We start from the raw sequence: 22,365 nt of genomic DNA on the forward strand, positions 1-22,365 counted from the left end.
TGTAACATCTCTTTTATGCCAGGGAAAGTACAAATGCTAACCTCCCTCACAAGTATATCATCATTCACCTAAAATTTACAGTGAAAATATTTATTCTCACCTTGCTGGTCAGGCCCTTGTGAATGTGAGTGATGTTATTGATGAGAAATAGGAGGGCAGTGAGGAAGGGGAAAGGTGACTTGGAGCCAAGCAGGCTCAAAGGAGGTTTTCCTCCAGTGCAACTCAGAGATGCAATGCTGCCAACAGATTCTGGTGCCGAGGAACAGGACAGAGGGTTGCACAAAGCAGAACATGGCCTGTATGGACAAATAAAGAGAGAGGGGTTAAGCAAAAGCATTCACAGTGCTGAGGCATTGTCTTGCTGAAATGTTGCTCTCTATCTGAACTGTACCACCCATTGCAGTAAAATGGAAGCCCTGAAGACAGTGAAAGCAAAAAGCCAGTATCTCCACTGGTACACCAAGCACTACTGCCATACCAGCTAATGCCAGTGAGCTGTCAGGAACTGTTCAGCTAAATTGGTCATGATGAGCAGAAATACTGATGCAGTGACGCAGCTCTGATGTCAAATACTTGAAAGTGTTGGACCTTTGATTTAAAAAAAATACACCGTTCCCCACATACATACGCACACCAGGCTAATAACGCTGCCCACCCACTCAAGACATTTCAATAAAAAACTTGTAGGCAAAACCAAAAAGCCAGATTATATCTAAAATTGACATTGCAAAAATGTTGCCCTTTACGTACTAATGAAATGCATATTTTTAAATTGCATTCAGAAAGGATGTAGCTTTAATAATGTTCATGAACATGACTGTGCAGATCACTCTTGGCCTGTGTGTTCTCTGCAGGTGAAACTACAAACTCCCACACCAGCAGTGCTTGCAGGGTCCAGAGTAGACACATCATGTCTGTATAGGTAAGACCACCACAAAGAAGAGTGACCACAAGCAAGCTGCTCAATGGTCATGAAGTAATAGGGCAAACCCTGCCAAACATTCACACCATTACTCTAGCAGAAAACTAATTGCTTAAATGCATTGCTCTTTCCACTGGTATTACATGTAGGAGATGCATAAACACATGTGGGGCTCATGAAGTACCCTGAACTCCTGGACCTAAACTGCCCAGAAAGTTTAGACAAAATTGTAAAAATATTAAGACAGAGATCAGCTGACTCTTGTTTCTACCAGCCAATATTAAGAACAGCGAGAATTCTTGCAGATGAACTTTTATAGCCTGACCAAATCCTCTGTCTTCAGACCACAAGGACAGGCAGAAAAGGGTCTAATGAGGGCTCTTGTGTTGGAAACTTAAGTGCCAAGAGCTTCAGATAACAGTTTGAGTCATGAAAGAACACGGGCCAAACTGTTTGGTGACCATTTAAATACCACTTGAAAACAAAAATTTCAAGTGCCCTTTTTATCAGATGTTCTCAGAGGCAGATGGATGCCTCTCTGACTGCAAGTCAGGTCTTTTATATTCCCTACTCCAGAAGATTAATCACAGCCTAGTAAGGAGTCTCCCTCTACAGCAGAAAGACAGAATATCTGCAGTGCTGAACTGTTCCCAGAGCCAGAGCTTATGTTATCCAAATGTCTAGAAGAACAGCTTGGTGTCTGTTCTTGCACTTCTCTGCAGGGGTTTTCAAAGCCCTAGTGAAGCCCTGCAGGAGCTTAAAAATGTGAATCTAGTTAAATAAGCAGCACCACTCAGAGCACATGAATGGTACATGAACACACACTCACCTCATCATGTAAGAGGGACTCAACTAATGCTACTTGTGCTTTTTCTTTTTAAACCAGTGCAACCAAAGAAGAATGTGAGCCAAGAAAGCCAAGAGTGACTAAAAGAATCTGAAATTGATATGAAAACCCCAGCTACATGGCAAAGCAGAGATGCAGCTGCACCAATAGAAAAGGAGGAGCTGCAAACCTCTGCAGCCATCATGCCTTTTCTGTGAGGGGGAGAGGACAAAGCAGGGTGTAGACACAGCCCTATTGCACACCAATTCCCATACCTGGGGCATACTGCACAGGGAAAAGAGAGAAGGGGGAGAGCTGTCACACAGTACAGTATAGAAATGGGGCTCCCTTAGCTTCTGACAACAGCATCTTAGCAATGGAATGGCTTTACCTGAGCAAATCCCACATGCTATCTATGGCTGGCTGGCTGAGAAGGGGCAGCAGCATCTCCGATGTCAAATGTTCCAGTTCCTCTAAGCAGTCAACTGGATTGACTGATGGCTGTAGAAGACATGGAGAATGACAGGAAAAGAGATGAATGACCATAGCATCCAATGATAGGAAAAAGACAGACTGATTTATTTACTTCCTCTGTGTTTATTATCTTTTTGCCAGACCCCATCACCTACACAGTGGTACTGCTCTAGGTTAGAGCTGGCCTCACTGCTCATAGTGTGGAAGCTGAGAGCTGGCATCTCAAGGTGTTCTCATACTCAACTATTAAAATGCATCCCAGAGATTCTTAATTGGCTGGAAGCAAGCTATGAGATCCCTGGAATCAAGATTACATAACTGAAAACTTGGCTAAGCCCCACTCCCCCCAGCACCTACATGTTTCTATTTAAATTGAAAATGACACAAAGGTGATCAGAACTACCCTGAGAAATCTGAGTGGCACCATGAGGGTCTCCAAAAAACCAAACCAAACAAAACAAATCAGCTGCATGAAGTGCAACTGACATACCCATCAAAGCATGACTGCGGATGAACACTGCACAGAGGAGGAACTGTGGGTTTTAGAGAATCATTCAAATTCTTCTGACCCCAGTAAGCAATATTCCAGGTTGAAGGAATATGCTGAAAAATTTTAACACTTTTTATCTTCATTAGCATGCAGCTTTGGGATACAGAAATACTCATTTCCATTACATAAAATCCGATTTTCCCCCAGGTGAAATCTGCCTCCAGAAATCAGTAAAACCTTTGTGAAGATGTTAACCTTAGTTTTTAATAGTCTAACAGAAATATTCCAAGAAGGTCCCAGTATACACTAATCTAATTACTATGCAAGTTGATTTTTTTTGCACTAACCTATTCAAAAATGCTATGCACGATTTTTTTTTTTAATCAGCTAACTACAGGTAGATAACTGAACTTCTTTTTAAGTGGAAATTCAAAAACCCAGCACAATTAAAGGACTTAAGAAACTGTTTCCTTGGTCACTCTTCTGGGATATCTGTAAAGGTTAAAAAGGAGCATTGAACCCTTGGCTGTCCTGGCTCTCTAATGCTCAGGACATAATCACAGCCTGTGAAAGGTATACCAACCTTCAGGGCCCTGAAGACATCTTTGAGAGATACTGGTAGTTTCCACCCCAGCCATAACTAATAAACTCAGTTGCTTTTGGCAAGTTTCAGAGGAGCTGCCCTAGTGTGAATAACTACAGCCATTAAATTACACCCACACCTTAAACACAGCTCTCCCAAGTTGGAACTCAGACATATCAGTTGGGCAATAAAGAGGAAAATTGCATTTATCTTTAGAACATGAATCTTTAAGATAGCTAAAGTGTAAGACATTATTCTTCAACAGCATCACACTGATATGTCACCTTCACAAAACCCACTTTAAAAGATGATCACATACTACAACTCTGTGTTACAGAATTTGACCTTGAATGTCAGTGGGGCAACAAATAAATTTATCTTTATTATTTCCTATCCAAAGTTCACACAGCATGACCCTTAATGCTCCATCTTCCACCCAGATGATTGCAATGTAGGTGTCCACATGTAAGCTCTCAGACCAAAGCAAATGCAAAAATGCATGACTTGATTTATCCCACTAAGAAAAACGACTGCCAAATAAAATTGTATTTGCTTCATGCCTTGGAGCTCTGTAGTAAATCAGAACAATCGCAGCACTACCACACACCTTGACTGACCCCAAAGGATGAAAGGACAAAAAAGGAAGACAGACATTTGGCACTGCTAACACATAGGGTTAGCAGACTTAAGTGACCCTGAATGTCATGCAGCCTAGATATGAGCTGTGGTAACAAAACCAGTGCTCAGCTAGATGCCTTAACTTCTGTCTTTTTCAGTAGTGCCTGTAAGATCCAGTTTTCAGAGGTAAAACACAAACTGATGCTGGTGAGATGAGAAAACAGCCTGTATATTCAGGCCTTACCTGTTGGCTGTAAGCACTGTAATAAACTCCCAAGAAGATCACACAAGCTGTGGTCAGAGGCTGGAGAGTTTGCCAAGTTTCTGTCTGGGATATCTGCGGAAGGATTTTTTTCAGACTTCTCTCAAGGAAGGGCTGTAAGCCTGACACTTGACTCCATGCTACTGGAGGAGGTGGAATTGGCTCACTATCTTCTGAGTCATTGCTGAAACACAATGGAAGAATGACATAGGATACCAAATAAATGTCAAACACCTGTCTCTCCAAGTCATCAATTTTAATAGAAAGACGTAGTCTAGGAAATTATATCCAACAGCATAACTAGGGGGGAAGTCTTTGCATAGTCCTACAACCCAGACCAAATAATTTAGGCAGAAAGGATAAATGTAGATAGAATATACTTACAAAAGCTGAAATTTCTTCTCCTGCATTACTCTATCCCTGAGCTATGCTCTAGCTTTACCAGAAATGCTACCTCAGTACTCAGCTTTAGTTAAAGAGTTTCTTGCTTTCCAGCAGAAAAAGCACCTGTGTCTGCAGCAAATCCTGCTGCTTTGATGTCTATCAAAACCAACCACCTCTTAATCCTGACTCATCTTGGTTTCTGCAGAGAGGTTCTTTCCTCTAAACCTCAAGACATTTACTTTCTTTACTCCCAAGACAAGTTCAAAGCAGCTTCCTAGATCCTTTCAGCAGGACATTTGGCTAAGAGTGCCCTTTATGCCCCCTAGCTTAATGTTGATTTTGACCCCTGCCTCTGGCCATGCTATCAGGCATACAGGTGTCAGACCGGACACTGCTTCTGATCTTGTGTCAGAGGGAACACACCCCACCATGCAGGGGCTCACATGTAGGAGAATAAACAACTGAAAATGAGGGTGAAAAAAGGTGACAGCCAGATCTTCAAGATAAAGAAAGGGAAGATGGGATGCCAACTACTGACATGCACAGAATGGTGACTTAGCCTACCTGCTCAACTTGGCCTGCAGCTCTGCTGTGTATCCTGCTGTTTGTGTCACATGTGTCAACAGAGTAACCACTGCTGCAGCTCGCTGCACAGACAACTCAACCACAGGGCTCTTCCTGCTGAGCAACTCGGGCAGGGACTGCAGTATCCTCACCAGCACAGGGTAGAGATCACTGTAGTATGAATTACAGAACAGATGTGATTAGAAAGGGTCTCTGGACATCATTTGTACTTCAACTCCCTGTTCAATACAGGCCAGCAAGAGCAAAACTGCACAGGGATATGTCCAGTCAGATTTTGAATATCTTGAAGAATGGAGAGTTCAATATCTTGCTGTGCAACAATGCTCCAGCGTTTGATCACCTTTACAGTAAAGTTAGTAAAGATTACAGTAAAAACACTTCAGTGGAATTTCCTGTGTTTCAGATTGGCTCTTTGCTTTCCACTGGAAGAATCTGGCTTTATCTTCTTCAACACTCTCAAATAATTTATTTATAAAGATTGCTAAAATGTGATTATGAGAACCATCACCACCACCACAATAACAACAATAAACTGACATTAAAAAAAAGATGACAAAGGAAGACTATGGCTATTCCAATTTGATCTGAATGGGACCTACCTAATACTCTGACTCCAAGCACCCTGATTATCTCTTGAAAAAACTACTTTGATTTTATTCTTGCTGAGGAATAGTTCTCAGATTCTCAGACACAGTTACAGTCTTGCGACTTTAAGGAATCTTCTGCTGTTTGTTTCCTCACCATTATTTACAGTGCTAAAATAGTATATACCGTTTTTACTCATCATACATCAGATTGTGCCAAAGAACACAAAACGCTGCTGCGGATGAGAATCTCCCTTCTGAAACTCAATTCTGGCCTCCCTTTTACCCACTTCAGAGCAAGTCCATAGCCCATCTCTCTTCTTCCAATTCAATGCAGTAACAGGAAGATTTAATGCTTGAGGTAGGTCAGTCCTTGGTAGGTGCAGTAGGCAGCAGGGTAGGTGCAGACCTTGGCAGCAAAAACTTGTCCTGACCTGGAAGTCGATGCATCGTGCAGTTTGTCTGCACTAGTCTGCCCCACTCAGTGTGGTGACTGCTGCCCACAGACTGCCCCTAGGTCAAGCAGATTCAGTCCTGGGTGTGCTGAAAACCACGTGTTTTGATGTCATACAAGCACAGATTATTCAGCCCTTCAAGGGGAAAAAGATGCAGCCCTAAAAAGCTACAGGGTTCTCCCACTGTAAAGGAGAAACAACAAAATAGCAGTGCTTAAACACAGGAGACAGTGAACAACCAGAAAAAGGCAATATACAGCATGAATACCCTTAGAAACTGAGTTTCACTGCAGGAGGCAAGAGAAAGTGAAGTGGGACATGCTGAAGGGAATAGAGACTGAGCCTGGAGAGCCCTCTGTTTGCCCCTTTGGAGCAGAGTGTCTGTGCCTGTGCTGAGCCCTGCACCCCAAGTCTCCAGCCCCGAGCTGTACCTGTAGAGGTCGCAGGCCTGCCCGTAGCCAGCAGCCACAGCCCACAGCCGGAAGGCTTCGGTGCTCAGCCTCACGGCCTCCTCCTTCGGAAGGGGCAGATCCAGAGGGTCTTCAGCGATAAAGCGACTTAACCGACTCTTCATTTCAAATTTGTTAAGCTGTAAAACAAGCCAAGGATGAAGAAAAGGATGAAGAACAAAAAAGACAAAGGGATAAGGGGCATTGGCTGCACGCATCATTACCCTGTTGCTCTGACACACACAAAGAGCTGCAGATTTCAATTCAGCTCATTCTGAACTTTTCTTGCACTGCTCAAATCTGCTTTTATTTTGTGCAATCTTAAGGAGCAGACTACAAAGGATTGCTAAATGGTCAATGGCTATTAAGAGACAAGTATTCATGGAAGGGATGCCAGGGGGTACCTAATCCATTCCTAACACAAACCAACTACACCTAAATAATTTCTCATTGAGGTTTGTCTGCCCCACGCACACACCTGTGTTGGACGCTCTCTGCAGCATTTAACTGATTTTTTTAAAAAAAATACATAATTATCCTTCTTTAAATAGTCATAAATACAACTCTCTTAGTCAAGCTTACATGTAAAGACACATTTTGTGAAAAAAGATGTCCACAAAAGTACTGAACTGATGCTGACATTCTTTCAAGGAGGTCACACTAGATGTGTTTCAGAGGTTCTACAACCTAAGTCTTTCTATAATTCAGTGTTTATTTTATGCAAAGGGTACCTCCTGCCTATTACTTTCATAAGGTTATAGAATTCTGATGCCTTGGAAATGTTCTGAGGTTATTTTGGTATTGAATTAAGCATGACATGACTCATTTTCAGTTCTCTAGAAATAATTTTTATCCTCCCCTACATCTGGGTATTTTTACTTAACCATAAAAAAGAGCTTCTCTTTCCTTCTCCCACACATACAAAAGCTTCTATGTGCTCTGTCTAAACAAATGAGGCAACAATGTCTTTTTCACAGCACAAGGACATATTATAGGTAATTTAAATTTCAAATGCTTTAGAGACATCTTGTAGGGAAATCAATGCACACCAGCAAAAAAGCAAAGGAGCTGATGAGTCAAAACTATAAATTCTGACACCTCTCCTACAGAACAGAGAACAAAGTCAAATTTACTTCCAGGAGGAAGATGGAAGAACTTTGTTGTTAGCTAAAATAAATTCCTACATTGATGGTTTTAATTTAGTTTTTTATTATCTTCCACTTCCACATTTAAACGCATGTAACAGAACATATGAGAGTGTACAAGCAGCAAAGCCTGAGTGTCAGGAACCTTCTAAGCAATTTTTGCATGCCTTGAAATACCTGGACTTCACAAAGCCTGAAGTACAAAAATATCTGAATTTTACCCTGCTATGTTCCTAGTACCACATACAATCTTTAAATATCCCACTATCCACCATTGTTCTCTATATTTTACAGCACAGACGTGTTCTGTTGACAGTAGCAATTTCCTGGGTAGCAATTTGTTAGGTGCTGTTAACAATAGCAAACCAAAAAGCCTAAGTAATGCTCTTTACACTGTAATGGGTGCTGCTCTTGGTAGATTTCAGCATTTATAGCACCAGCATGACAACCTATATGAGGGAATGCAATTATCTCTGAAGTGAAAAACCTGTCTAAAAGTTAAGAGGAGTTGAAAACACTGATGAATTATCACAGTTATTAAGACAAAGTAATGGCAGAAAAGTTCAACCAGGGCTGTAGAACACAAAGATAGTGATTATGCTTCTGGTTTATACAGTCTTATGCTACTTATCCCTGAAACATGGGATGAAACATCAGTGCATGCTCTGCTCCTGGTCAGTATCACCCTGCTGGGCTCTGTGACTTTCACATGAGTGGACTACACAAACCATAAAAAAGCATAGTAAAGCCTGAGACAGCTTATCTACCATTATGCAGGAAAAGCATCATTATGATGCTGTCAACAATTCCTTCAAAACACACTAATACACCTTCCTCATCCTGGTTTCCTCAGCTTCAGCTCACAGTCACCTCCATTTAGCTTTCTCTCTTTATTTAGAAAGTAAGGCATAGAGAACAAAGGCCTTTGCAATCAGAAAAGCTCTTCTAGGAACCACTCACCAGCCTGGCTGTTGCATTTCGGCCTCCAGATGCCAACACCCTGATGAACTTCATAGCACTGGCACAAGCAACTCCATGGAGACTGGTCAGTAAAAACCCTGGTTCGGCCACTTTGGGATCCCACTGAGTAGGGAGAAATTCCCTGACAATGGTCTCAATCAGTCGAGGACAGTCAAGCAGCTGCAGAGAAACAGCAGGGAGCACAAATAACTAAAGGTATGCAGTCATGCAGACAAGCAGAAGACATGTAGAACAGACAAGTTTGTCTGATCTCCTTGCCATTAACTCCATCTGGTCTTTCTTCCCCTTTCCAAACCTTCCTCTGCTGTTCCCAAGCTCCTAAACAGTGGGAATTTACCTGGCTGCACGCTTCAGAGGAGTGCCTTGCTATATGGGTGAGGATGTGCAGTACATCCAGGACTACTGTTGGAACGGGTCGTACCACCTCTAAGATGTACCTCAGCCGGTGCTGGATCCTTGTCTTCAAAAGTCCCTGAAAAATGTCAAAAATGATAAAAAAAAAAAGCTGTTAGGGTATAAACAAGTTTTCTATGTACTTCAGTTGCCAGAAGACAAAAGGAGATTACATCTTCTTCAGAGGCTCTTTTAAAGTTAGCAGTCATGAAACAAGTAAGTTCTGTGTATTTGCAAGTATGTTGGCAAATGAGCAAGAGTTATCTGAACAGAGCAGAAACAACTTTAGTTCTGTTCTGAATGAGAACACTGAAGGGGTTTGGGTACTTGTGTTTTCCAGAGTATAAAACTCTAAAAGGGAAATAACCTTCCCTGTAAAAGACTGTTAAAATCTACTGCTGGTGAAGAAGGTTCTCGTAGTCCTTGAATAATTTTGGCTAGACACCACCTCCAGCTAATGCAGCACTCTGTCTGAGAGTACCTGTCATGTCAGAGAAAGTTGACAAAAACAAAAAAAAGACATAAGTTCCTATTTTGCAGTAAGAAAAGAGATCCATAGGAATGATGTGATATATTTTTTTTTATGATCAGTGGTGGTGCCAGGAAACAAATCATCAATTTACATGACAGTGTGATGCATTCCTGGTTCTGGGAAAAGGCAAATATGTAATACCTGAGTTCATATTACTGATACTTTTAAAAACTTGCAGCCAAGCAAGTTGTAGTTCTAGGTCTGACCAAGTTCAGCAGCTAGTTTAAATACTCCTTTTCCAACTGTGTGGAACAACTGGGTCATAAGAGCCAATAAGCAAGTGTGAAATGGAACTGCACAACAATGGGAACAGAGGGGAATTTTATCCCAAATAACTTCTGAGTTCAGGCCACTCAGAACAAGCTGAATTATGCTGAACACAGTTTACAGAATCACAAACTGATCTCCTGTCTAGCTATCATTCTTTTGTTATGATTTTTAAGCAGTGCCACACATCTAGCAGAACACGTCTGCAATCATGAAGCCTCTAAACAAGACCCAAATGCCCAAGCACAGTAATTCAGTCACCCAATGATGCTTTTAGACCAAGTGCTGTTCAAACACAAGCTCAAGGATTAAGTGATGTGATCACAGGTTTTAAGGATTGCAGCAGGCAAGAGGGGTGCACTGCCTCTACCAAGGCTGAATTAGAGATAACAAAGTTTCCTATTTTTAGATCTCATATCTAAATAGATAGGATTAGATTTAAAATGTGGAAGGAATTTCTTCTGAACACTGTAAAACCCTTAATCTGAGAAATGCAAACATGACATTTGGGGAAACAGTAAATAGCCACCTTATGTCAAATAAAAAAAGAGTATCACTTTACAAATCTACTACTAGTTCTGAACTATCTAGCTGTAATATTGTTTAACTTTTAAAAAGTGCATATACACATTTTAGTAATGGCTGGAATCTATTCATTTTTCATTCAAGTAAGTGAGCCACAAAGTCATGTCTGTATGCAGTTTTTCTGGAAGTCTTATCAGGTCATCAGTGTGTTTGTTGTTGAATTCCCTAGAGGAAGTTAAGAGATATTAATGATACTGAAATCACACAAATCAAGTCTCAACATCTTTAGAGACCAATAAAATTATCCTCCTGGTAATATATGACAGAAGCACAACAACCAACAGCGGAAAGAATTCTAATTCTTGTTCAAAATGTTCTTGTCCAGCATGCACAGGAGGATGGATGTTTCAACAGCACACAAAGCACTGTGCTGAGCCTATTTTCCTAAAAAGATTCTGGGTCTAACTCAGTGCTTACCTTTACAACATCATATCGGGCCACATCTGGGTCTGGCTTGTTTTCATCCTTTAATTTTTTATCCTGAGATTTCTCTGTTCCATTTAACTCTTCCTCTTCCTCTTCTTCTTCCTCCTCATTGTTAGGGACAAAGGGGAATGCAGCCATTCCTTGGTACCATGAGAAAGTCCAGTCGAGATAATTCTGTAAGGAGTATTAAAGCATATAGGAATAAAATTCTCATAAAGAAAGACAAAAAGACTAAGACATAAACTTTTTGAGGATGCTTTTGAATACAGAATGCTTTACTGATTCCTATACAATCCCAAGAAAACGTGAAGACAATAAAAGCTGTACTAAACAAGCTTTTTCAGGGAAATTATTTTGGCCTGACAAACACACAGACTTAGAAAAATCATTAAAAACCATTCACATCACATTACTGTGATGTGAATTAAATTGACTATCCAGCTAGCAGAAATTTAGTTTAACTGGAAAAAAAATAGGATTATAAATAAGTAAATACATAAATAAAACAACCACCAAGGCTCTAGGCATTAAATGGAAATTTGGTATTTATTGGCCTCCTATTTTTGGATCTGTGTGGAACTTAGGTCACAAATAACACAGAAAGATCATGAAAAAATTGATAAGATAAAATAAAGACTGCTTAATCTATTTGTTCATGCTTGCTTCACTTTTGTTTGAACATCCCTCAGCTTAAGCAAATAGAACAACCTCTTTTTTTGTTCACAGCTGATGACAGTGTCAAGTACTCTCAAGTTTTAGGGTAATAGCTTAACTAGGGTAATAGCTTCAATTCTTCAGAGAGAGGATTGCTCCCATAACAGACCTACTTCCCCCAAAATGTTTTAGAATATGAAAGACAGCCAAATCAAATGCTTGTACTGCTTAATAACTGCTATAATTTTCTATTTCCTGCACCCACAACCAGAAACAAACATCACATTAGTCAGAAAAGTAGTAGTAGATTTCAACTGCCAAGTACCAAGGAAGCACAAGCTATTATCAGACATTAAAAAAAACAAACCAATGCAATATGAACTAAAGATGGTCAGTGAATGGCATGGTCAGGAGAGGCCTGACTTGAGGGGATGAAGCCACGAGTCCATCTGGAATACAGAGTTTGGGACTATTCCACCAACTGAATGAAAAGCATTAAGACAAAGTAGCTGGGTCACCAAAGAAAACAAAAAGAAAGTTGCTTCCTTCCCATAGCCATTGAAGGATGAACAAAACCTTGAGACAGCATGATTTTTATGGATGCTGATCTTCTGTGTTTATAGTGTGGATAAATCCTATTTGTCCCACAAATCCTGGAGCAGGCCAGGCTTCCAACCCTGTCCCTTTCTCAGACAACTTCTGAAATTCAGTAACATGATACACTAGGAAGAACTCTTTGGGTGAGAAAATATACTGACACAGCACTCACTGTGCTGCTTCTGGCAGCAAAAGTCAGCAATCCCTGCTTACACAAGACATCACACCATAAGCTTCCATCTGAAAAATCAGAGCACTGCAGACTTTATAAAGCAGAGTAACACCAGAAGAGAGAAAAAGTACATTAAGAAGCTGATTCACAGTACTAATTACCTACAATGGGTGGGCAGGACTCATCTAGCAGAACTCCATTAGGTTCATGGATAGAAAAGTAGCAAAATGTGGAGAAATCTACCTACTCCTTCATTTTTCTTGCCTCCCACTAGGGATAGCTCTACAGGCCTGGTAGAAGTTGCAGGGGATTTATAATCCATTTCTTCTATCACCAGGCCCTTTGCAGTCAAACAGAAAAGCAGCTCTCAAGGAAGGAACTTGTAACACAGTCTACAGCATGCTCTGCCTAAAACTGACTGCTTCTGCCCAACCAGGAGTACATCATAATTTGGCTGCTCTAGGCTGACTAGTAGTCCTAAAAATCCAGAAAGTCTCAACCTTCTAACAGGTGAAAATGCACCAATGAGAATATAAACACATGAACAGGCAAAATTAGGCATGTGTCAGTGTTACAAAAACACATGGGAACAGCAGAAAATGGACAATGAGAGAAAAAGAAAACGGCATTATTATGAGGCATAAGGGAAAGCATGGAGAATATTTAATCTGTTAAGAAGCAGAAAAACCATGAAATAAGAAAAAAAACATACGAGGATAGATTAAAAAAATAAATTCTACATTAGTAGTGGCCTGATCTAGATTGCAAAGGTATCAAAAGAAGAAACTCGGGAGTATGAACTGAATTTAATCACAGGACAGAGCTAATTCAAACAAGAGGATAAAAAGGTACCTCAATCTCTCAAACAGGGATAACACACTCCATTGTCTCTCAAAGCACAGCAATGACATTGTATTCACCATTAAGCTAATAAATCCAGTAAACCTTTGTTCAAGCTACTTACCATGTCTTCTCATTCTGATCCCTGTAAGCAGCTCAGCATGAAATCAAACCCAGGCCCAGAATGATTATCTTACCTCATCATCAAGTGACACCAGCAGAGCCCGCAGAGCACCAACAGATGCTGCCATGACATTTTCCACTGCATCATCCAGCGAGAAGCGCAGCAAGAAGAGAAAGCCAGCATCAAGCAGCAGCCGCAGAATGCTGCCCTTCAATGTGGAAGCAAACTCTCCAGCCCTGGCCTGGAAAGTGTCAGACAGAGCCAGGGTTAAGGCTGTCTCACCTCAGTTGGATATATCTCTGGGCTGTCACATCTCAACATTTTGCATCTTTGCCTCTTTCCACTTCTACTGTAAAGCTACTAAACTGTGTGGAGGTTATTCTTCCTTTATTTTATCCTCCATTCATTCTACAGAAGAACACAACTACAGTTCCTTAGTGCAAGAAAACCTTCTTTCTAAAGTCTGCACTCCTTTTTGGATTTCATCTTGTTCTGCCCCATCACCCTTCACAAAACCACCGTATTTCTTCTTCTCTGTTCAGTTAGGGGGAATGTTAGCACTTCCCCCAAAAGTTAGGTGGAAATGTGCACAGAAGTATTCATTTTGCTTTCTCCTCTTGGCACATTGCTCTGTGAGTAGGCTTAGCTCTTTCTCACCTCCTACAGAAAATGCACATCATGAAGCTGGCTCAGACAACAGGAGTGAAAGGGTCAATGCCAAGAATAGGTTTGTCACAAAAGTAACATTAAAAAAAAATCAACTTGCATCCAAATTAATGAGAACTGAAACTGCACCACTGCCGCTGAGCAGCACTTGAAATAACCTGTTGAAAGAATAATACTCAACAACCATCCAGAGAAATCTCAGTTTGTTATATTCTAACACTTATCTAACAGTAAGGATCCTCAGTGGAACAGAATGCCCTGCTGGTGACTTTGCTCATCTTCACTGAACAGCAGAAAACAAACTACTACAAGAGAATCTGGGCCCTGATGCACCAGAAACTTGAATTATGGGGAGAAATTCCATAGAGTGACTTACCCTTTGAACAATACGACCTAATACCTGTAGAGCCAGTGTCCTCTGCTGTGTCACTTGGCTGCGAGACAGATGAAAGAGCTCTTGCAAAGAATAACCAGCTCTCTAAATAGCAGGGGGAAAGAAAACAAACAAACCAAAAACACCCTCAGCTATGGCTGAAAACAGGCCCCTGAAAATAAGATTACCTGTAACATACTGTGTAACAAAATAAATTGCAAGCCAATGTTATTTGCCACTTTGTGGCAACTGCAGATGCTTCAAATCTTAGATGGCACGGGAGAAAATTTATCTTCTTATGCAAAGGAAGCATGTGCACCTTTTTCCAACACCACAGAAAGTTAACAGCATTAAAGAGAAAAAGTACCAACAGTTTTCAGGAAGTAAGGGAGTTCGTGCATGCAGACACAACTTGTCTTCAGGAGTTTGTTTCTAAAGAAAAATTACTGCACTTTTTAAAGGGTTTTTCGGTCACTAAAAAGCTTGACACAAAAAGAACCTACCAAATCAAACACAGGAAAAAGAAATGTATGTACTTTTTCTATTATATTACACCCACCTACCTCTGCCTCTTCTCCATGGTGGTGCAAGCCTAGATGTGTTGGCAAATCAGCATCTGCAGGAATCAATTCTCCTTTTAAACTGAATCGAGCTTGCATCCCCTAGAGCAAAAGGGTGGAGGGAGAAAACTATTATTTTTATTGCTGTCCACTCAATTCATCCCTTAAAGTAACACTTTTTACATCACCTGCTGGAAGATGACAGTTCAAAAACTCCTCAGGCCTCAAACTCCTAAAAAAAAAAATACTCCTATCTTTCTTTTTTTCTCAGTTTTACACCTGTTTTATCCCAGATTACAATGGCTAGACTCTCACTTCCTAGCTCTCTTGAGTGCTACAGACTGAACTGATCCTGTACCATCCCATCCTGTCAAAAGAAATGGGGAATCTTTTAACCTGATGAAGTCCCACAGATTGAGTAGCCAGAGGACTTGTTTTTGAAGCCTTCAAAACTGTTACTGCTGAGAAGCATTATACAGACACAAACATGCAAAGCATCAGTTTCTGCTTTCAAACCTTTTTGGTTTTCCTCTGTCGAGGTGAGGGCAAATCTTTCATCCATTCCAGCTTCTCAAACTCTATGTTGTCCATGTGAATCCACTCCTTCCTGGGCTTCACAGGTAGATCATCATCTTTGTGTGGAGAGAAAGAAATGTCAATCTTACCTTCCAGGGCAGCTATGAAGGAAATACTGTTCTTTCTTTGCCAAGCTACTTGGCTTAAAGACTGTATCAAATATAAAATTATGTAAAATAAAAACAATTTTCAAACTGACTGTTGTCTGATGCATAAACCTCAAAGGTTTAAAGCTATTTTCATCTTTTGTGAGAGCAAGAAGAGGAAGTAAACAGCACTGTAATGAAATTCAGACAAGGCTAATTTAGGAGAAGTTGAACAGAAGTAAGGCAAAATTATCAGAACCAGTGCAGAAAAAACATTATCGGCTTTACTTTTAAGAAAGCAAACTAACAGCATCCAAGGAGAGAGTGTTAGGGGGAACATGAAATTGAAAAGTATTAACATAAGAGTCCCAGCAAATTATTGTAACCCAGTAAGATTTTAGCCTTCATACGCTGAAGGCGGCACAATATTTGTGCATTTGGTTGCATCAGTATCCCTCCCTAAAGGCTTGAGGAGATCAGCTTGGGAAGAAAATATCAAAACAGCTAAAAATTTGCACAGCTTTCCAGAGACAGCTCAGTGGGGAAACTGGACAGTTGAACAAGAATTTCAAAGGTGCAAGTACTAAACGAAGGAATTACTAATTTAATTTTAAAAAGAGTTTTGACTGCAAGAATTTGAGAAACAAGACATTTGTGCCTCACATCACAAGAGTTGCCCTAGGAAAGAGACACATCAGCATGTGGAAGAATCCTACAAGGTAAGAGACCAGAGATATAACCAGGAAAGTTAAAGCTTTGCTACTAGGATACTACCCCAAACTAGAACGATATGAGCTAAGAAATCTTTGCTATCTCAAAAGAAAGCACATGCAAGGACGGTAACAGGCAGTCTAAGGGCATGGAAAGCATTTGCATCACTCCTGCTGGAGCAGCCCAGAACTCATCTGCATTGCAGCTATTAATCCTGGTACTCTGGTCTTCTCTTGCAAGGAACAAGTCCCACTGAGATGCTCTTCTTTCATCAGATCTTTTCCTGCTGATAACTGGCCTGAAACCTAACCTTTTACTTTCTTCTAATTAGCAGATAAACTTTCAAGAAGGGCACTCATCCTCTCCAGAAAGAAGCTTCACCCTTATGATCAATGTGGTACTGAATCAGGCAAGGAACCAAGCACAGAGTTATCTCACTCAGCCAGAAAGCTGTTCTGCAGAATTTCAGCCAAAGGCTCAGCATGTATTTTAATTGAAGGAAGGAAAAAGCATCTGAAATGTACGCAAGTAGAATGTTTGTGGGTGGTAGATGCAACATGAGAGGAAATAAAATCAGTAGAAAAACAAAATATATGGACATTTGTAATTTAACAAAATGTTTTCTCTATTAATCACCAAATTGACAGGGTTGAGCTAATCATTCTTTGAAAAAGATTAAGCATGTTATTAGCAGCCCTTAGTACAATGATGGTGTCAACAAGAAAAGATGGATATATATTTCAAGGTATCAGCAGACTGGTACTGAGAAATCCTTTTACAGAAGCACAGGCTGGCAGTGTGAACACAACATTCGCACTGAACTTTTTCAGACCTGGGTTACATTAAAGGCTACCACTCAACCTCTTCACTTTTTGCTTTGCTTCTCATTTTCTCTCAGTGACAGAATTAACTTTTCCATTTGATAAGGTTACAAGTTGCTGGATAAAGGTTTCACCATCTTGTTTCTAATAAACAGTAGCCTTTTATGTCATTAGAGAGGCAGGTTTGACTTTTGAGCAATCTTACTGCTTTGTCTCCTCACCGGAAATTCAGCACGACCATTTCTGCTGGGCTATTCACTTCTTTACTTCTGCCTTTACTTCTGAGTATAAACAGATGCTAAAATTCCAACAGTAAGTGCTAATGTCAAATTAATTTTTAGATCTCCTTTTGGCCAAGATGGGCTGCAGGCACAAACTAAGGTAACAGAAAAGCTTCCCTTGCTTTTTTAACTGTGTTTCAGTTCACCTTTTCTTTGCTGTTTCAAATATCCTGGGAAAATTCATCTTTTCTTCTTTGCTGTCTTCTATAGAATGCAAAAGATGTCAGCACGCAATGTTTTAAACACTGATTTATTCCCAAGAGCATTACTATTATTACCATTACAAGCTGAACAACACACTTCTATTGCTCCCAGGAGATGAAAAGATGTCACTTGACCTGGTGCTACTTGTACACTCAGTTGTTTTCTGGGACTAAAAAGAACTAAAAATAGTCCCTCTGATTAAGACGGATTTGTGGAAAAGTAAAACTTGGGGAAAAACTGCAAAAGGACTGTTCAGTGAAGTGTCTTCCTCAAAAAGAGGCTGAACTTTACTTCTCCTGCACATGTACACACATATATACACTGACAGACTCATCCCTCTCAGCGATAAACTGGTAAATGCTTGCTATCTCTTGCAAACATCAAGTTGAAATCCCAAAGTGATTCAGAGACTTCTTTAATCAGTCTCCAGGTTACAATGGAACACAAAGGATGCATTAGAAGAGAGGATCAGGAGATGGAGAAAGGCAAAAATTGACATGAAATTGTGAGACAAGTATGTTAGGAACAAAAATGTGGAGAAAATTACAACAGAAGCTTAAAAATCACAACAGAGAAAAAGAAATTGCTAAAGAAAAAATGCAGTGAGGAAAGCAACAATAAGAGCAGGAACCTAAAGGTAAAACTCTTCCTTTCTCTGCTTTAAGAATGTGTGGAGTTGCTCTAGCTATTGGAGATACAGCAACTTTCTCCTCATACAGGCAAATATTGAGCATTAAAGGGTTCTGTCATAAGAGGCAATAGCTCTGTAGTGCTTCACAAAAAGCAGGACATTCTACACCTTAATACTTCCCCCTCCATCCAAAGCACAAAGAAAGTAACTCTATCCTGTGAAAATCCCTGGGTGGCTTCTGAGATACAAGACACAGAGTGGGGCCATCAGAAGCAGTGTCATGCTGAGACATGTATGCACAATTTCCCTGAGTGAGAGTTATTGCCATCTCTGCGCTATCCTGTGAACAAATTGCTAAACTTTACCTACCCAACACTCTCTTGTCCTCAACCAGTACCAGCTAAAAGAAGTTATTCAGGCACCAGCTGAATCTCTCTACTACACTCTTCTGTTTCCTTGTTCACATGACTGAACAGAAGAGCAACAATGCCCAGTTTAACACACATTTTCCCTTCAGAGGCCTTAGAAAAAATTTCAGAAGGCAAGACCTCCCAATGAACAGGTCATTTCCATTACATAGTGTACCACCCTTCTAATCTGTGAAGCCCATCTAGAGATGTTCTTTTTTGAACCCAAAATACTCATTTTTTAAATATCACATAAAATTCAGATTTGGATCACTACAAAGTAGCGCAACAATCCAATGTAGATTGATGTAAACACCATACAAATCTTATATTTCTGTTCAGAAAATTAACAACAAGCACTTTGTTTCTTACCCATGATCTCTACCTTCGTATTTTCTTCCTTCCTTACATGTTCTTCCATATCTGACTCCTGCATGGATGATCTTACACCATGCTGCACCACAGGCAGAGATTCCAAAAACTCCTCCGGTCTGTTCAGTTCCATTTTTAATTCCTTTTTCTGGCCTTCATTGTTACCACGTTGTGATTTCAAGAAAGCAACTAAACTGGGATCTGCAAGTATTGACAAAGAGACAGACAGAGACGTGACAGAAAGTCTCAAAATACTTCATTTGCCTATAGCTCCTGCTATTTATGTTTCAGTCTTTTCTACATGTCCTCTTCCTCTTACCAGCTGTCACTTCTCTTCAAAGTGAGGCACTCCACTTTATGACCTCTTAGGCACATAAAATGTGGGAGTAACTGACTGGTGAGGAGACACCAGAGACAGAACTGACAAATGTCTTTCAGGGTAAAGCAACCACAAAAATTCTATTTTCCCAGCTTACAAATAAAGATAATTGCTTCTTTTCCCCCCACTGCCACTCGAATGGGACATCTAAACAAAACTATTCACTGTGGAGAGAATTCTGGTCTGCGGCTCCTACCTGTGGACCACTCAGTGGCACCAATCTGAACACTACAAAAATACATGACAGACACCTCAAAAATAATTACCTGATCTTTATTGAATTGCAGCAGAACTGCAAGTCATAGCTCAGATATTATGTTACAAGGTGACCTTTGATCTGAACTGACTCCCCATTCCAATTATGGTCTGACAACACCCAGAAGAAAGACACAGCCATTCTGTTCACGCTTAGAAGAGAAACATTTGGGAGGTAGATACGTTTTGAAGAATACATTATGTTCATATGGCTCTAAGATCATCAATTTACTTTCAGATCTGCTACAGATACGCCACATAATTTTGGATGGAGTGCACTGTCTCTGAATACTCTTCTCTAGAAGATGGTGTTGGGTTATGCCAGAGGTGAACAGTGAGAGATTGTGCATTGTGCCTCAACAAGGTACAGGAATACTCCAGTAAGCAGTGTCAGAGATATATAAAGTAGATCATAACACCTACAGTGGTTATTTATTCTTTGGAGGACAAAGGAAAGGCAGTTGAGAAATGCTCTGTACCTGAGATAAGTCATCTCAAAAATGACTCCCATGTCTCTGAAACATCTATCCCACACTCATGATTGTTGCACATTCTCCTCAATGATGCAGTTTAAACTGTCCTTGGTGAAGAACGGGTATTCAGCCCAGCCTCATTAAAGTGTTTCTATTTTCTCTGAATGCAAGCAGAGCTCTCACTTTCTTACACTTCACTGTACATAGCAAGGAAAGACTGTATTCCTTATTTCATCATTTCACACTGTGACAAAAAAGTCACACATGTTAATCTGTGCACAGTATGTCAGAAACTAAGCCTACTTCTGTCCAGAGTGTCCATGAACAAAACCAGCACAGTACAAACGACTGCCCAGCACAGAACTGTGTACTCATTCTCATACTTCACACTGTGCAGTATCATCTGCTTCGTAACTAAGAAGTTCATTCAGGACTGGACAGCATTTAACATGCACAAATCAATCACACTCCTGAATATGGAGAAAAAGTCTCCTTAATTCACAGCTCTGTGTCTGTCCAGTTTCTAAATCCATTTGTAAGTCAGCAATTTAGTTTAGCATAATTCCCTACCCACAGATATTCCAGGAATTCCAAAATTACTCGCAGTTTCTTTAAAACCTCAAAAGACTAAAATATCTACAGTTGCAATCTATAATTGTAGATATTTTATTTGCATATAAAAAATACATTGCTTTAGCAAATATTGTTCCAAAATACTTAAAATACATCCCATCCTTTTTAAACTCCCTGAGTATTCACTTTACTAATATCCCAAAGGACGGAGTGGTGGGGCCAAGGAGCAAAGATCACAAATCACAAGAAGCAAGTACATAATCAGGGAATTTTTCATACACATGCCATTGTTACAAGCAATGAAGCCAAACAAAATACTCAGGTGTCTGAATGAAGGCTGTACCTAAACAAACTGGCTGCAATTATTTTATGTAGTTCCTTTGCCACCTTTTCAGTTACCCATGTTGTTTGCAATGAAGTCAAGATTATTAATATGATCTTTAAGCTGAACCCACAAGAGACTTATGCATCTAAAATGTTGCTCACATCTAAATTTGATGCTAGAGGACCTAAAATCATAAGAATTTAAAAAAATCCTTGTCTGCCACCTACATCTGTACATCTGCTCTTCCTGAGCATATAAATTCATCAAATCAAGGCCAACAAGTGTTGCAGTGCCCCAAAATCACACAAAGTCTTATTAACATACCACATTCAGTGTTCTCTACCTTGTCATCAGCTGCCAGTGATAGGCATTCCCAGGGCACCACTGTGGACAGGGGTCCAAACCAGAGACCAGACCCCTGCCAGAATATCCCCATACCCAACAGCCTGATCATTAAAACAGTTTTTCAAAAAGTCATGGCTAATTGCAAGTTTTTCTGCTCTAAAAGTATAGGTTTGAAGTGAAATCTCCCACATGCCCATATGTTCTCCCTATCCGGGTACTGACAGTTCTGGCCTGAGTTTTAGGTATTTTGGAGGGGAAGACCAAGGGTTCTCTCTCACCTCAGCATTGCTATGACACTGCTTTCTTATCAGCTTCAGAGAATTACATTTTAGGACCTTAAACATTTATGTGCAAGCACATATTTGGAATGCAAGGCAATAAAGTGCACAGATCATCTTAACCCACAGCAGGGGGGTGACAAGAAAGACTTAAGCCAAACCAATCCTCACTGAAAATAAACACTTAAATTTCTTCACACTTAGTTCTTACTCATAAGCTACTGACATGACATGGAAGCAAGATTATCCACATATGGAATGAGCAGGAATTCCAAGTTCCTATCATTGACTGGTGAATTTGCTAAGACTTCAGGACACCTACACATTCAATAAATTGCCTCAATTCTAGAGCTGACCCTGGGAAGCACCTACGCAGCTGAGCCAGAAGCTTCGCCTGCTCCTGCAGGATCTCTTCTTCAGACATGGACTGCAGCTTCTCCAAGTTCTCTTTGTGAATAGCTTGAGCCTCTTGCTCACTCTTTTGGCTTCCAAGACCCTCTCCCGTTATGAGACAAGGACGCTGAGAGGTCAAAAAGTCACCATCTTTATCTATAAGAAGCAGTAGAGAAAGCAGTTAGTGGTCTGTGTCTACAGCATCATGAATAAATCTCAATTCTGTCATCAACAGGCTTGCATAATTTCTCCTTTTGTGTTTTTTTGTTTTACCTTGGTAGTAAAGTTAGAATAGGAGTAAAAAAGTT

The 22,365-nt window shown here is 40.3% G+C and overlaps 1 protein-coding gene across 3 annotated transcripts in view; it reads right to left on the reverse strand.

Moving 5' to 3' along the window:
- The window catches only part of RPAP1 (RNA polymerase II associated protein 1), a 38,292-nt gene that overhangs the window by 7,702 nt on the left and 8,225 nt on the right, over window positions 1-22,365 (reverse strand). For 2 of the 3 annotated variants that reach the window (XM_015631629.3, XM_019007083.2), the window contains exons 6-19: window positions 22,037-22,213; window positions 19,037-19,237; window positions 15,464-15,579; window positions 14,951-15,049; window positions 14,391-14,492; window positions 13,422-13,589; window positions 10,953-11,135; window positions 9,096-9,230; window positions 8,738-8,917; window positions 6,615-6,772; window positions 5,124-5,294; window positions 4,158-4,359; window positions 2,140-2,249; window positions 101-296 (exon numbers count right to left, since the gene is read on the reverse strand). In XM_015631629.3, coding sequence (XP_015487115.1) covers window positions 101-296; window positions 2,140-2,249; window positions 4,158-4,359; window positions 5,124-5,294; window positions 6,615-6,772; window positions 8,738-8,917; window positions 9,096-9,230; window positions 10,953-11,135; window positions 13,422-13,589; window positions 14,391-14,492; window positions 14,951-15,049; window positions 15,464-15,579; window positions 19,037-19,237; window positions 22,037-22,213 — 2,198 coding nt within the window. Of the gene's footprint in view, window positions 1-100; window positions 297-2,139; window positions 2,250-4,157; window positions 4,360-5,123; window positions 5,295-6,614; window positions 6,773-8,737; window positions 8,918-9,095; window positions 9,231-10,952; window positions 11,136-13,421; window positions 13,590-14,390; window positions 14,493-14,950; window positions 15,050-15,463; window positions 15,580-19,036; window positions 19,238-21,986; window positions 22,214-22,365 lie in introns of those variants that run through there. The other variant, XM_015631630.2, reaches the window with a different exon arrangement.

This window comes from Parus major, chromosome 5 (genome assembly GCF_001522545.3).
Source record: "Parus major isolate Abel chromosome 5, Parus_major1.1, whole genome shotgun sequence".
NCBI classification, from domain to species: Eukaryota; Metazoa; Chordata; class Aves; order Passeriformes; family Paridae; genus Parus; species Parus major.